The following is a 14,850-nucleotide window of genomic DNA, read 5'->3' as shown; positions in this document are numbered from 1 at the left end:
AATCAAGGGTAGCGTTAAAAAGAAGAGAGGACATTCTGATGGGGGAAGAGAGCCTGCAGAAATCCTCGGCCCAGAGCTGGCCTCTGAACGGTGATTGAGCTTTCACTCTCTAAAGAACAGTGTTTCTTCTTCTTCTTCTTTTTAAAAAGTCTTTGCTTCCTTTTTTTTTTTTTTTTTGGCCATGCTGGGCAGCTATGAGGGATCTTAGTTCCCCACCCTCACCCCCGACCAGTTCCCAAGCAGTGGAAGCACAGAGTCCTAACCCCTAGACCACCAGGGAATTCCCACAGAGTGTTTTTCTAAGGATGGAAGAGAGCTGGTGTCTTCAGGTGAGAGACGGAACTACAAACAGACATTGGTCAGACTGTAGGTGACAACAGAACTCTGACGCACAGCCTCTGCAGCAAAAACCCCAGAATCATAAGATTGGTCAGTGACTGCCAGCTTCCTAATTGTCCCCTTTCTCCAACTCAGAACCAACCAGAGATGGCCAAATATACTCCCGAATCAATCACAGAAGATGTCTGCTTCTAGTTATCCCGCCTCCAGCTTCCCGGGCCAACAGCCTCCATTCAAGGTATACCTGTGCTTTCCCTCTGGTCCTCTCTGAAGCTCTCCCACTCCCTGGAGGCCTGTGAGTCTCTGCCAAACACAGGTGATGCGCCTGATTCCCTTGCTAGGCCAGCGCTAAATAAACTACCTTTGCTGGTTCCCATCTGAAGGTTCTCATTTATTTCATCAGGGAAGCTGTAAAATCTGGTACAGTTGCAGCCAGGGCCGTGGAAGGATTGAAGCAGGTAGTGGCGAGGAGGGGAGAGCCTCCAAGAGTGTGCAAAGCTGGAAACCTGTCCTTCTGCTGGCAGGTGTGTCTCCTGGGCCAGCCTCTTTGGAGGACCGTCTGGTAGCATATGTTAAAATGCTAGACACACGTACCGGGACTTCCCTGGTGGCGCAGTGGTTAAGAATCCGCCTGCCAATGCAGGGGACACGGGTTCGAGCCCTGGTCCAGGAAGATCCCACGTGCCGTGGAGCAACTAAGCCCGTGCGCCACAACTACTGAGCCTGCACTCTAGAGCTCGCGAGCCACAACTACTGAGCCTGCACACCACAACTACTGAAGCCTGCGCGCCTAGAGCCCGTGCTCCGCAACAAGAGAAGCCACCGCAGTGAGAAGCCTGCGCACCGCAAGAGTAGCCCCCTGCTCGCTACAACTAGAGAAAAGCCCACGCACAGCAACGAAGACCCAGCACAGCCAAAATAAATAAATACATACATACATACATACACACACACGCCATTGAACCAGCAATTCCACCTCCAGAAATGTGTCCTACACATTTGCACAGAGGTTCATGCACCAGGATGCAGGCAGCACTATTTGTGGTTATAGAAAACTAGCAACAACCTAATTGCCAATTCATAGGGGACTCAGCAAAGATATATTTTTAAGTGAAAAAAAACAAGGTGCACAAGGACATGCACTGTATGATCCTATTCATGTAAAAAAAATACACGTATGCTTAGCAACTTGATGGATGCAAACTATCAAAGTTGTGTTGACTGAAAAAAACGCACAATGTGAGAGTTGCGAGTTACGTTTTACAATGAGGGGCAAAATGAGGACTATAGTCCGGGAGACAGCATTTCAGATAGCTCTGAGAAACTGCTCCAAAGAGGTAGGGGGGAAGATGAGTATATCTGTGATTTTGGTGAAGGGGGAGTACACGCAATCCAGCACATATTTTTTGCAGAAGGTTGCTGCTAGTCACGAGGAGCAGACGTCACCATGAAGGATTTTAGTGCTTTTCTAGATACGAGGAGATGCAAGAGTTGGGCTCATAAAGTCTTCTCCTGAAAATATCTAACTATCTAAAGACATGTTCTGCCAGTTCTTCCCAGAGCACAGAGGGCCTCATTCCTGATCTCCACCCTGAACTCCTTTTAGGGGGGGTCAATGGTCAGCAGCTGTAGCAGCTCATAATTTGATCCTTGTAGAGGTACAGGGCAAGGGCCAATTTGTAGGTGACAGGTGGTTGCCTTAGGCAAGTCAGACTGGGAGTCAGGGAGAGAGAAGATACATCTTTATCAGTACTTTTCTGGGGTGTTTAAACTTCTTGCTACGTGCATTTATCCCTTTTGTAATAAAAACTAGTGTACAGAAGCTGTCGATGCATTGCCCGTGCGCCTTTCCCTCAGACTGTTATCTTTCATCATGCTCCTGACTTCTTCCAACAGCCATGAGGATCTGCATCTCTGCCCGGGTGCTTCGCCCGGAAGGCTGCTCTGCTGGGTCAGGCCAGAAGTGCCAGGGAATGAACAGCCCCCGGGCAGCCCTCAACCAACAGCTAATTAAAGTGGGTGTCTAACCACCATCCCAGGTCCCTAACTCCCTGGTCGGAATAGCTCTAGGGAGTGTGTTCTCCGCTCTCTGCCAATCGTTGCCCTGTTTCCCAATCAGTCACTGGCTTGACAACACACGCTTCTGGCTGCCTGCCCTTCTCCCCGGTGTCTCTGCCTCTCCTGAATAAACTACATACTCCCAAACCCTTGTCCCAGGGTTTGTATTTGGGAGAATACAAACCAAGTCAACTAGTTTAGATGACAAATAAATAAATAAAGGAGAAATGACTTGGTCTAGGAAGTCAGATGGACCTGGATTTGATCCCAGCCTCCTCGGTTTCTGGCTGTGTGGTGCTGGAGGAAGCTAACTGAGCTCTCGGGCCTCAGTTTCCACATCTGTAAAATGAGCATAATGGAAGTACCTATTTCATGGGTCGGCTGTAAGTATTAAACAGGCAATTAATGCATGGGAAGCATTTAGCTGAATGCCTGGCACGTGGTATAAAGGCTGTGGGCAGCCTCAAGTTTAGGCAGGAGGCAGAGAAGCTGAAGCTGGTCTTGCTGTGGCCAGGGCACCCAGCTAATACTTCTATGGCCACTCCAGTGGCTCTGTGCCCCCTGCTTCCTCCTGTCTCATTTCTCTGGTGGCCATTAAATGCCTCTGGAGAAAGGAGGCACTGACTGGAGTGCTGATCATGGGGCACCTGAACTGTCCACCAGAAGTCCTGGCCTGCCTTGGCCCGACCTGGCTTTGGGATGCGAGCCTTGGCCGTGGATGGCCAGTCTGTGTGTGGGGAGGTGACATCTCCCGCCCTGGCTCTGGGCGGACCACCAGCACAATGACAATGCACTGAGTCACCCACAGTCTTTCTCAAGCTACCTTGAGATATTCTGGAGATGGAGGGGTGCTGGAAGCTGCTGTGGTCAGGGAGGGACCAGGCTTAGTTTGTGGCCACGTTAAGACAAAGTTGGTCTGTGTTTGGGAGAATACTCCACCCCGGACAAAACCTGTCCTATGACTCACTGAAACTGAGTTAATTAAGCTCTGCTATAGCCCACGGCTGACATATCAAAAAGTACAATCATAATCCAAGGGTGGAAGAGGAAGCAAGCACAGGTGAGCCCTTGAGTCCAAGGGGTGGGAGGAGGAACAAAGAAGACCCACAGAACAGCAGTTCTCAACCCTAGCGGGGCTTTAGAATCAGAATCTGACTTAAAATGCAGGTTCCTGGGCCCTGCCCCATACGTGATGACTCTGCTGGGATGGGGCCCAGAAATCTGCATTCTTGAAGAAGTTGCCCCAGTTGGCGCAGCCACTATCGAAAACTGTATGGAGTGGGCTTTCCTGGTGGCGCAGTGGTTGAGGGTCCGCCTGCTGATGCAGGGGACACGGGTTCGTGTCCCGGTCTGGGAGGATCCCGCGTGCCGCGGAGCGGCTGGGCCTGTGCGTCTGGAGCCTGTGCTCCGCAACGGGAGAGTCCACGGCAGTGAGAGGCCCGCGTACCGCAAAACAAACAAACAAACAAAAAAACCTGTATGGAGCTTTCTCAAAAACGTAGAAACAGAACTGCCATACGATCCAGGAATTCCACTTCTGGGTATTTATCAGAAGGAAATGAATACACTTAGTTGATAAGATATCTGCACCCTGATGTTCATTGCAGCGTTATTTAAAACAGCCAAGACATGGAAGCAGCCTAAGTGTCCACTGGAGGATGAATGGATAAAGAAAAAATACACACACACACATACACACAGTGGAATGTTACTCAGCCATAAAAAAGAATGAAACCTTGCCATTTGCGACAACATGGATGGACCTTGAGGGCATTGTGCTGAGCGAAATAAGATAGACAGAGAAAGACAAATGCCATCTGATCTCATTTATATGTGGAATCTAAAACACAATAAAACCCCAGACTCATAGATACAGAGAACAGATTGGTGGTTGCCAGAGGCGGGGGCTAGGGGTTGGGCAAAATGGGTGAAGGGGGTCAAAGGTACAAATTTCCAGTTATAAGATGAATAAGCCCTGGAGATATAACATACAGCATGGTGACTGTAGTTAACAATACTGTATTGTATATTTGAAAGTTGCTAAGACAGTAGATCTTAAAAGTTCTGCTCACAAGAAAACAAAATTTGTAACCCTATGTGGTGATGGATGTTAACTTGTGGCAATCATTTCACAGTGTATACATATATCAAATTATTGTGTCATACACCTAAAATGAATACGTTATACGTCAATTATATCGCAATTAAAAAAAAAGGTAGTCCAGGTTATTGTCACGGCCAGCCAGGTTGACAGACTTTATCTCCCACTCTGGCAGACAAGGGACCGGGGAGGAGAGAGGGACCTTTGGCTTCGTCTGGCACAGGAGAACCAGTTGAGAAGTGCTGAGCTGGGTTAAGCGACTCAGGACCCCTGCTTGGGGGCAGGGCCAGCTGATGAGCAGAGTCTGGTCTCAGCCACCGCTCCTTCCAGGTGGCAGCCGGAGCGGCAAAATAATGTTGGGGTCATCATAAAGTCCTTTTTTTTAATTGAGGTATAGTTTATGTACGATATATGTTTCAAGTGTACAACATGGCGATTCACTTTTTAAAGGTTATATTCCATTTATAGTTCTTTTAAAATGTTGGCTAGGGGCTTCCCTGGTGGCGCAGTGGTTGAGAGTCCGCCTGCCGCTGCAGGGGACACGGGTTCGTGCCCCGGTCCGGGAAGATCCCACATGCCGCGGAGCGGCTGGGCCCGTGAGCCATGGCCGCTGAGCCTGCTCTCCGCAACGAGAGAGGCCACAACAGTGAGAGGCCCGCGTACCACAAAGAAGATAAAATAAAAAATAATTATTAAAAAAAATTTTTAAATAGAAAAAAGAAAGAAGAGAGCAACCAAACCAAAAGACAAATCCACCCATGATAACAAGCGCTAAAAACTATACTAAAAAAAAAAAAAAAAAAGGACAGACAGAACCCTAGGACAATGGTAAAAGCAAAGCTATACAGACAAAATCACACACAGAAGCATACACATACACACTCACAAAAAGAGGAAAAGGGGAAAACATATACATATCGTTGCTCCCAAAGTCCACCTCCTCAATTTGGGATGACTCGTTGTCTATTCAGGTATTCCACAGGTACATCAAGTTGATCGTGGAGCTTTAATCCGCTGCTTCTGAGGCTGCTGGGAGAGATTTCCCTTTCTCTTCTTTGTTCTCACAGCTCCCGGGCTTCAGCTTTGGATGTGGCCCTGCCTCTGCGTGTAGGTCGCCGGAGGGCGTCTGTTCCTCGCTCAGACGGGACGGGGTTAAAGGAGCCGCTGATTCGGGGGCTCTGGCTCACTGAGGCCGGGGGGGAGGAAGGCGCACGGCGTGCGGGGCGGGCCTGCGGCGGCAGAGGCCGGCGTGACGTTGCACCAGCCTGACGCGCGCCGTGCGTTCTCCCAGAGGAGTTGACCCTGGATCCCGGGACCCTGGCGGTGGCGGGCTGCACAGGCTCCCCGGAAGCAGGGTGTAGATGGTAACCCGTGCTTGCACACAGCCTTCTTGGTGGCGGCAGCAGCAGCCTTAGCGTCTCATGCCCGCCTCTGGGGTCCGCGCTTTTAGCCGCGGCTCGCGCTCGTCTCTGGAGCTCCTTTAAGCAGCGCTCTTAATCCTCTCTCCTCGCGCACCAGGAAACAAAGAGGTAAGAAAAAGTCTCTTGCCTCTTCGGCAGGTCCAGACTTTCTCCCGGACTCTCTCCCGGCTAGCCGTGGTGCACTAACCCTCTGAAGGCTGTGTTCACACCGCCAACCCCAGTCCTCTCCCGGCGCTCCGACTGAAGCCCGAGCCTCAGCTCCCAGCCCCGCCCGCCCCGGCGGGTGAGCAGACAAGCCTCTCGGGCTGGTGAGTGCCGGTCGGCCCTGATCCTCTGTGCGGGAATCTCACCGCTCTGCCCTCCGCACCCCTGTGGCTGCGCTCTCCTCCGCGGCTCCGAAGCTTCCCCCCTCCGCCACCCGCAGTCTCCGCCCGCGAAGGGGCTTCCTAATGTGTGGAAACCTTTCCTCCTTCACAGCTCCCTCTCACTGGTGCAGGTCCCGTCCCTATCCTTTTACCTCTGTTTATTCTTTTTTCTTTTGCCCTACCCACGTACGTGGGGGGGTTTCTTGCCTTTTGGGAGGTCTGAGGTGTTCTGCCAGCGTTCAGTAGGTGTTCTGTAGGAGTTTTTCCACGTGTAGATGTATTTCTGATGTATTTGTGGGGAGGAAGGTGACCTCCACGTCTTACTCTTCTGCCATCTTGAAGCTCCTCCCCAGGAGCTTCATTCCTGAACATCCATTGTGTGGTCAGGCTGCTCTATGCTCCTGTCCTGAGACTGTCCAGACCTCAACAAGAGATAAACAATGTTTAGAAAACCAAGAAAGGGGACTTCCCTGGTGGTCCAGTGGTTAGGACTCCGTGCTTCCAATGCGGGGGCACAGGTTCGATCCCTCGTCAGGGAACTAGCATCCTACATGCCATGCGGCGAAAAACAGAAAAAACTCTGGCCAAGAGCCAGGAATCTATCAGGAATAACTAACGTCAATTCTCTGGAATTCTTATTTCCTCTGCTTTTGCTTTTCAAACAATCAAGCATTGCCTCAGACCATCGCACTGGCTGGGAGACTCTCAAGGGTGTGCTGACTCCTCCCCTTCCCGCCCCATGACACCTCCTCACTTTCCAATCTCCTTTTCACGGGTGTTAGGTTGCTTCCCCTCTGTAGTACAAAAGAGCTGCTTTTGTGCTCTAAGGTAAAATTCTCTGGAATTATCTTCAGGGACCACTCAGCCCCATAAAAGAGGGTACTGCTGAGACAGGAGGAATTAGGAAGAAGGCTGTGAAGGACCCAGCTTGTAGCACCATGAAGAACTTCCCCACGGCTTTCCCTCTTTTCCTGGTTTTTATCCTGAGTGTCCATCTCGGAGCTGCTGCACGTACGGCACTGTCCAACTCCCTTCCCAGGGTGACTAGGGATGGAAGCAAAGGGACATCTCCGAGCTCCTTTCTCTCCCTGTTTATTTAGGTGGCAGTGATGTGGCTAAGTTCTGCTGCTTTCAGTACACCCACAAGATCCCTCCCTGGAGGTGGGTGAGTAACTATGAATTCACCAGGAACAGCTGCTCCCAGCAGGCTGTGATGTGAGTATTTCTCCTTTGGGCTTTTAGGGTCCCTTACCATTCATGCTGTTGGATGGATTCTGGGAAGACCCCCACAGTGCCAGGATGAGCCTCAAGATGGGAACCCAGTGACTTGGGTTATCACCTTACCTCGGGCATTAAGAAGCGTAACCCTGACCTTGATTTCCTAGCTTGCAGACCATGAGCTGGGCGCCTGCCAGTCACTGTGCTAAGTGCTGGGTATAAAAGAATAAACAGCCCTTACAGACCTTACATCTAGCATAAGAAAGAGGGCATTAAAAGACATTTGCACAAAATAATCAAGATTGTGATGAGTGCTTGGAAAAGACAGCGGGAGAGAGAGCAGGAGGGAGCATATTGTAGCGCAGGCAAAACTTTCTCTCTACCCTCTTAGGGGCTCCAGCTGGGCTTTAGAATTAAATCGACATAAGACATTAATAAGAGGAAAACATATAGCTTTTTACACGCACACAGGAGCCCCACAGGAAGATGAAGACCCAAAGAAGTGGCAAAAGCTACATGCTTTTATAGAAAACCTGCATGCTTTTGAACAAGGAAGGAACTGTGGAGAAGTAATTAAAATATATGGGGGTGGGGAAAGCTAACGATTGATAAGAGTTATCTTAACAAGGTCTGTTTTTACAGAGTTCACTTGGCCTTGACTCTATCTCTGATGTTAAGAATGTTTCTTTCCTCCTGGTATGAGGAGGACATTTTTCACATGGGAGTTTCATCTCCTGCTTTCAGGGAAAAAAGGGGAGGTCAGAAGGCTCTTCTTGCCCCCTGCTGGGGTCTTTTTGTTTTGTTTTGTTTCACTGGGGTTTTTTTTAGTGTCTTTCGTTCAAAATAATCCTTACGTCAAAGTGGCATATTTGGGGGCGGCATATTCGGCCACCCTTCATCATAGTCACAGGAGGACCTAACTTAGTGTTGGGAGGATCTCCTGGAGGGAGTGACATTTACACTGAGACCCCCCAAGGCTAAGCGGGAGTGGCCCAGGTGAAGGCGGCAGGCAGGAGCATGGTGGAGGGGAGAAGGATGAACATGTTACTGACTAGGCAGACAGGTAGACAGGAGGCATGTCATGCCAAGCTCATCGGTAGCAGGAGAGATGACGCACACCTGGAAGGCTCCCTGGCAGGACTAAATGAGGTTAATATATGCAAAGAATTTAGCGCTGAGCCTGCACACAGTAGACATTCAGCAAATGGAAGCGATCTTTAAGTGCAAATACACAATCAGGGGACCTTGGGTTCCTGAGCATGAGAGAACGGTGCGGAAAGGGAGAAAACGGGCTCCAGGGACAAAGCTGAATGTTATCATTTTGAGACAGTTAAGGACGGGAAAGAAGCACTCAAGTGCCTAGATATGGAGGGGGATGCTCCAGGGCTCAGGATGTCCTGGGTCTTCTCCTTTGTGTCTTGATTGGCTTTCTGGAGTTTTAAAGACACCAACACTTAACCAACAGCTGGCAAAGAGCCCTGAGCTGAGCTCAAAGCAGTGGCTCTTTCATTTTATAAGCTGTGTGACCTTGGGCAAGTCAAGTTTTCTCATTTGTAGAAGGAAGGTGAGGGGCCTATATCAGTCAACTGTTGCTGCATAACCAACCGCCCAAAGCTTAGTGGCTTAATCCAACAATGGTCATCTTCTTGTCTCTCGCGGTTTCCATGGGTCTGGAATTCCAGAAAGCCTTGGCTGCAAGGTTCTGGAAAGGCGTCTCTTGTGTGGTTGCAGACAGATGGTGCTGGAGCTGGAACAGCTCAGGGGGCTGGAGGCATCTCCCTCCAGGGCCCCTCTGTGTGGTCTCTCTGTTGGGCTAGTTTGGGCTTCCTCATACTATGGTGAGCTGGGGTGGTAGGACTCCTTATGAGGAAGTCCACAGCTCCTGTGTAAGTGCTCAGTGAACCAGGCAGAAGTTCTACAACCTTCTATGACTTAGCTACCAAATCACATAGCATCACTTTTGCCATTCTCTATTAGTCAACCAGTCCTTAAGACTGGCCTAAATTCAAGGGGAGGGGACATAGACTCCCATCTCTCAATGGGAGCAGTGTCACATGGATGTTCAAACACCCACAAAGCCCTTCCTCTCTCTTATTTCCCCATCCTTTTGGCTCTTCTCCCCTGCTCCAGGTTAGAGCACCCCCTAACCTAGGCTCTTGTCACTTCCGAGTACTCTCAGGGAGTAAAGGCTGGAAGCCATTCAGGGACATCGACCACAACCCCCAGTCTTAATGAGCTCACAGTGTGGTAAGGAAGGCAGGAATCATATCCATATAAGCAGCCGTGGCTAACAACCCATGATAATGTGATTAAGAATTAAGTGGTACAATACATAAGAGGTTCCTTTGCGGTGCAATACAAATGTTATAAAATTGATCATGGTGATGATTGCATCATCTATTGATATACTAAAACCAATGAATTATGATTATACACTTTAAGTGGGCAAATTAGTGACTTATATCCCAACAAAACTGTTATATTAAAACGAAAGAGTTAAGAGGCACGGTGCAGATTACCTGCTTCAGACCAGAGCTGTTGTTACATCTTTCCTGGTGAAGGTGGGCCAGGAAGTGTGGTTTCCAGTGGAAAACAGGATAGCAGAGAAGAGGGAGGTCAAGGGCCAGAAGAGGGAGCAGGGACAGTGTGACAGGGGTACAGCAAACCGAGCAAGAAGATTGGGGTGGGGGGCTGCCCCTCCCTTTCCATCCCTTTCCGGGAGACAAAAGTTTTTAGCATTGACTGTCAGCATCTCTTTTCCATAGATTCACCACCAAAAGAGGCCAGAAACTCTGTGCAACACTGAAGGAAGCATGGGTGCAAAAATACATGTCTTTACTAAGAGCCCGGCAACAACCGTGACCGCCGAATTCTCAGTCCAAAACGCCTGGATCCTGCTCTGTTCTTGGCTTTGCCCCCCTTGGTGAAGCCTGAAGAATTTCTCCAACAGAAGGCTGCGTGGGTCTGGTGGGGAGGAGAGGATATTTCTCACCAGTCTTTTTTTTTTTTTTAATAAAGATTTCATTTGCTCAATAAACATTCTAATTCAATAAAAAACTGAGTTTTCTTCAAAGAAAATAAAGCAGTCGATATTTGCAGCTGACGGCCTGGCAAGTCTCCAGTCCCTGAACTGACCCTGGTATTGAATTCTGCCTTATGTTTTTTGGGGGGCAACAAAAGCAGGGACAATGTTAATATATTTTGGCAAAATGCCCATGAAATGTCTTAACATTATTTAGAGAGATAAGTTTATGTTGTATGGAAAATTAAACTCTGTACAACACCTCATAGCCTCATAGCCTGTTGGTGTGGGGTGTATGAAATGCATCCATATTGGGCAGTGTTTTCTCATAAGGCATTAATCAATAAGCATGAATATTGTCTACCTACCAATCCTAAGATGCCTATGTCTATATAGCCTAAAGAACTTAAAAAAAAATAATTATAGATCCACCAGAAGTTGCAAAAACAATACAAGGAAGTCAGGGATACCTTTTACCCAGTTTTCCCCAATAGTCACATCTTACATAATTACAGTACAATACCACACCTAGGAAATCGACATTGGTATAAAGTGTCTGTATCGTTCTGTTACTTTATCACTCGTAGATTCGTGTAGCCACCATTACAACCAAGATACAGATCTTTTCCGTCAACACAAAGATCTCACCAGTGTTCTCTCTCTTCAGTCACATCTCCCCTCCCCCACCATCCTTAACCCTTAGCAACCACTAATCTATTCTTCTCCATAATTTTGTCATTTCGAGAAGGTTATATAAACAATCATATCATATCATATGTGACCTTTTGAGATTGGTTTTTTTTTTTAACTTCACACAATGCTCTTGAGATACATCCAAGTTGTTGTGGGTTTCAATAGTTTATTCTTTTTTACTGTTAACTAGTATTCCATGGAGTGCCACACTGCAGTTTATTGAACCACTACCCTCCTGTAGGTTTTCATTTTGGGGCTATTACAAATAAAGCTAAGAAGAACAGTCATGCACACAGATGTTTTCGAGTGGACATAGGTTTTCATTTCTCTGAGATAAACGCCCAGGCATGCAATTAGTTGCTGGGGTCATAAATTAAATGTATGTTTTGTTTTTTTTTTAAAGAAACTGCCAAGCTATTTTCCAGGGTCACTGTGTCATTTGACCTTTCCACGAGTAATGTATGTTTCCACCAGTTTTCTGTGCATCTGGGCTAGCATTTGCTATTATCACTTGTTTTTCATTTTAGCTGTTCTAATAGGTGTGTAGTGATATTGTAACCGAAAGTGGGGTCCGGCTGCTCATCGCTCAAAAGCCAATAAAGAGGCCAAGTTGGTGGAAAGGAAAGTTTGCTTTATTTTGGATACTGGCAACGGGGGTGGGGGAGGGCGGATGCCTGTCCAAAGGCCGACTCCCCCCACTGACAATCAGGGGCCAAGAGCTTTTATAGGCGGAGGGAGGGGGCTACATGCAGAAACAGCACAGTCAGCTCTGACGGTCATCTTGAAATTAATCATGAAGGGGTCTGCCCAGCACCATCTTGATTGTTTTAAGTACGGTTAGTCTTCAGTTTCAGGGTTGGTTTGTTCCCATTTCCTTGAGGCCAGTTCTCGGAACTGTGGCAGCTTACCGTCATGGCTACAGTCTGGTCATCACGTAGTTAACTTCTTCCACCTGGTGTGGGTTTCGGTATCTATAAGACAGCTTACAGGATATGGCTCAGAATATTATCTGTAGCCTGTGGGGAGGAACTAAAGGTCCTTGACTATGCTTAGTGACTAAACTATTATTATTTGGTCTCCTTTGACTGTTTTCCTTTGTTTCTGCATTTCTTCATTTCTCTGATTAAACTTATTCTTTGGCTAAAGTTTTTCCACAGACAAAAGGCAGGCTGAGGACATGGGGGGGCAAGGACCATGGGACCCTGCTCCATTTCAAAATCTCATTGTGGTCTTAATTTTCACTTCCTGAATGGCTATCACTATGCAATGTCTTTTCATGTGCTTATTTGCCATCCATATATCCTCTTTGGTGAAATGTTTCTTGTGTTTTTTCTCTACTTTCTAATTAGAGTGCTTGTTTTCACTGTTGAGGTTTTGTTTTTTTTTTAATTTTATTTAATTTTTTTTTATACAGCAGGCTCTTGTTAGTTATCTATTTTACACAGATTAGTGTATATATGTCAATCCCAATCTCCCAATTCATCCCACCACCACCACCCCCGCCACTTTCCCCCCTTGGTGTCCATACATTTGTTCTCTACATCTGTGTCTCTATTTCTGCCCTGCAGACCGGTTCTGTACCATTTTTCTAGGTTCCACACATATGCGTTAATATACGATATTTATTTTTCTCTTTCTGACTTCCTTCACTCTGTATGACACTCTAAATCCATCCACGTCTCTACAAATGACCCAGTTTCATTCCTTTTTATGGCTGAGTAATATTCCATTGTATATATGTACCACATCTTCTTTATCCATTCGTCTGTCAATGGGCATTTAGGTTGTTTCCATGACCTGGCTATTGTAAATAGCACTGTTGAGTTTTGATATGAGTCCTTTATCAGATAGATTCCAGATATGAGTCCTTTGTCAGATACGTGGTTTGCTGTCTTTTCTTCTTCTTAACAGCGTCTTTCACAGAGTTAAAGATTTATTTATTTATTTATTTTGGCCACATGGCGCAGCATGCAGGATCCCCGACCAGGGATCAAACTCGTGCCCCCTGCAGTGGAATTGGGGAGTCTTAACCGCTGTACTGCCAGGTAAGCCTCAAAGATTTAATTTTGATGAAGTCTAATTTATTGATTTTCTCCTTTTATGGAGAATGATTCTGGTGTCATCCCGAAGAACTCATCACCAAGCCCTAGGTCCCAAACATTCTTTTTCTATGTTTTCTCCTTAAAGTTTTATAGTTTTACATTTACATTTGAACCTAGGGTGGATTGGGTGTTAGTTTTTATATAGGTGTGAGGTTTAGGTCAAGGTTGACTGGTTGGTTGGTTGGTTGATTGATTTACGTACCTACCTACCTACCAACTCAATTGCTCCAGCACCGTTTAGTGAAAAGACTCTTCTTCCCCCATTGAATTGCTTTTGCCCTTCAGTTCTTGTGTGGAGCTGTATCTGGCCTCTATGTTCTGTCTCATCTGTTTCATAAATATAATCAATTAAAAAAATTTTTTTTTGAGATTAATTTACACACCATAAAATTCACCATTTAGAAGTGTACAATTCAGTGATTTTTAGTATAGTCACAAAGTGCTGCAACCATCATCACTACTAATTCCAGAATATTTTCATCACTTCCCTAAAGAAACCCCATACCTGTTAGTATTCACTCCCTAACAGCCCTGGCAACCTCTTCCCCCACCCCCACCCCCAGCCCTGGCAACCACTAATCTACTTCTGTCTCTATAGATTTTCCCATTCTGAACGTTTCATATAAATGGGATCATACAATGTGTGGCCTTTTGCATCTGGCTTCTTTCACTTGGCATAATCTTTTCAAGTTTCATTCCTGTTGTAGCATATATCAATATTTTGTTCCTTTTTATGGCTAAATAATATTCCATTGCATGGATATACCACATTTTGTTTATCCATTCATTAATTGAAGGACATTTGGTCTGTTTCCACTTTTTTGGCTATTATGAATGATGGTGTACAAATTTTTATGAACACATATTTTCATTTCTCTTGGGTATACGTGTACAGATGAAACTGTTGGGTATATGGTAACTCTATGTTTAACTTTTTGAGAAACTGTAGAACTGCTTTCCATAGCAGCTGCATCAATTTACATTCCCACCATCAATGTATGAGGATTCTAATTTCTCCATATCCTTGCCAACCCTTGTCTGTCCTTTTGATGTTAGCCATCCTAGTAAATGGAAATTGGTATCTCATTGTGGTTTTGATTTGTATGTCCCTTATGACTAATGATGTTGAGCATCTTTTCATGTGCTTATTGGCCATTTGTACATCTTTGGAGAAATGTCTATTCGAATCCTTTGACTCTGTCTTTTCACTGTTGAGTTGTAAGAGGTATTTATATATTCTAAATACTGGAACCTTATTAGGTATTAGAACTTCTAAGCAGACTGTTGTGTCAGCTGCAGACAGGGGCAGTTTTATTTCCTTCTTTTTGATCTGTATGCCTTTTATTTCCTTTTCTTGACTTCTTGCACTAGCTAGAACTTCAAGTACTTTGTTGAATAAGAGTGGTGAGAGTAGACATCCTTGCTTTGTTCCCAATCTCAGGGAGAAAGCAATCTTTCACCGTTAAGGATGATGTTAGTTCTAGTTGTTTAGGTTTTTTTTTTTTTTTTGCTCATAATTGAGAAAGTTCCC

The 14,850-nt window shown here is 46.4% G+C and overlaps 1 protein-coding gene across 1 annotated transcript; it reads left to right on the top strand.

Moving 5' to 3' along the window:
* Nucleotides 1-7,093: 7,093 nt before the first annotated feature.
* On the top strand, nucleotides 7,094-10,535 carry CCL26 (C-C motif chemokine ligand 26). The gene is made up of 3 exons (XM_029221315.1): nucleotides 7,094-7,295; nucleotides 7,385-7,499; nucleotides 10,268-10,535. The coding sequence occupies exons 1-3, from the start codon at nucleotides 7,223-7,225 to the stop codon at nucleotides 10,362-10,364; spliced, it is 285 nt and encodes a 94-aa protein (XP_029077148.1). The 5' UTR covers nucleotides 7,094-7,222; the 3' UTR covers nucleotides 10,365-10,535.
* The last annotated feature ends 4,315 nt before the right edge of the window (nucleotides 10,536-14,850 follow it).

Source organism: Monodon monoceros, unplaced genomic scaffold (assembly GCF_005190385.1).
Source record: "Monodon monoceros isolate NGI ecotype Baffin Bay Population unplaced genomic scaffold, NGI_Narwhal_1 Super_Scaffold_13, whole genome shotgun sequence".
In the NCBI taxonomy this organism is placed as follows: domain Eukaryota; kingdom Metazoa; phylum Chordata; class Mammalia; order Artiodactyla; family Monodontidae; genus Monodon; species Monodon monoceros.
The sequence above is the reverse complement of the archived record's forward strand: the minus strand, read 5'-3'. Positions and strand labels throughout refer to the sequence as shown.

Coding starts and splice junctions, on each gene's coding strand:
- CCL26 (XM_029221315.1), top strand. CDS start 7,223: ATGAAGAACTTCCCCACGGCTTTCCCTCTTTTCCTGGTTTTTATCCTG. Junction 7,296..7,384: donor CCATCTCGGAGCTGCTGCAC/GTACGGCACTGT, acceptor CTGTTTATTTAG/GTGGCAGTGATGTGGCTAAG. Junction 7,500..10,267: donor TGCTCCCAGCAGGCTGTGAT/GTGAGTATTTCT, acceptor TCTTTTCCATAG/ATTCACCACCAAAAGAGGCC.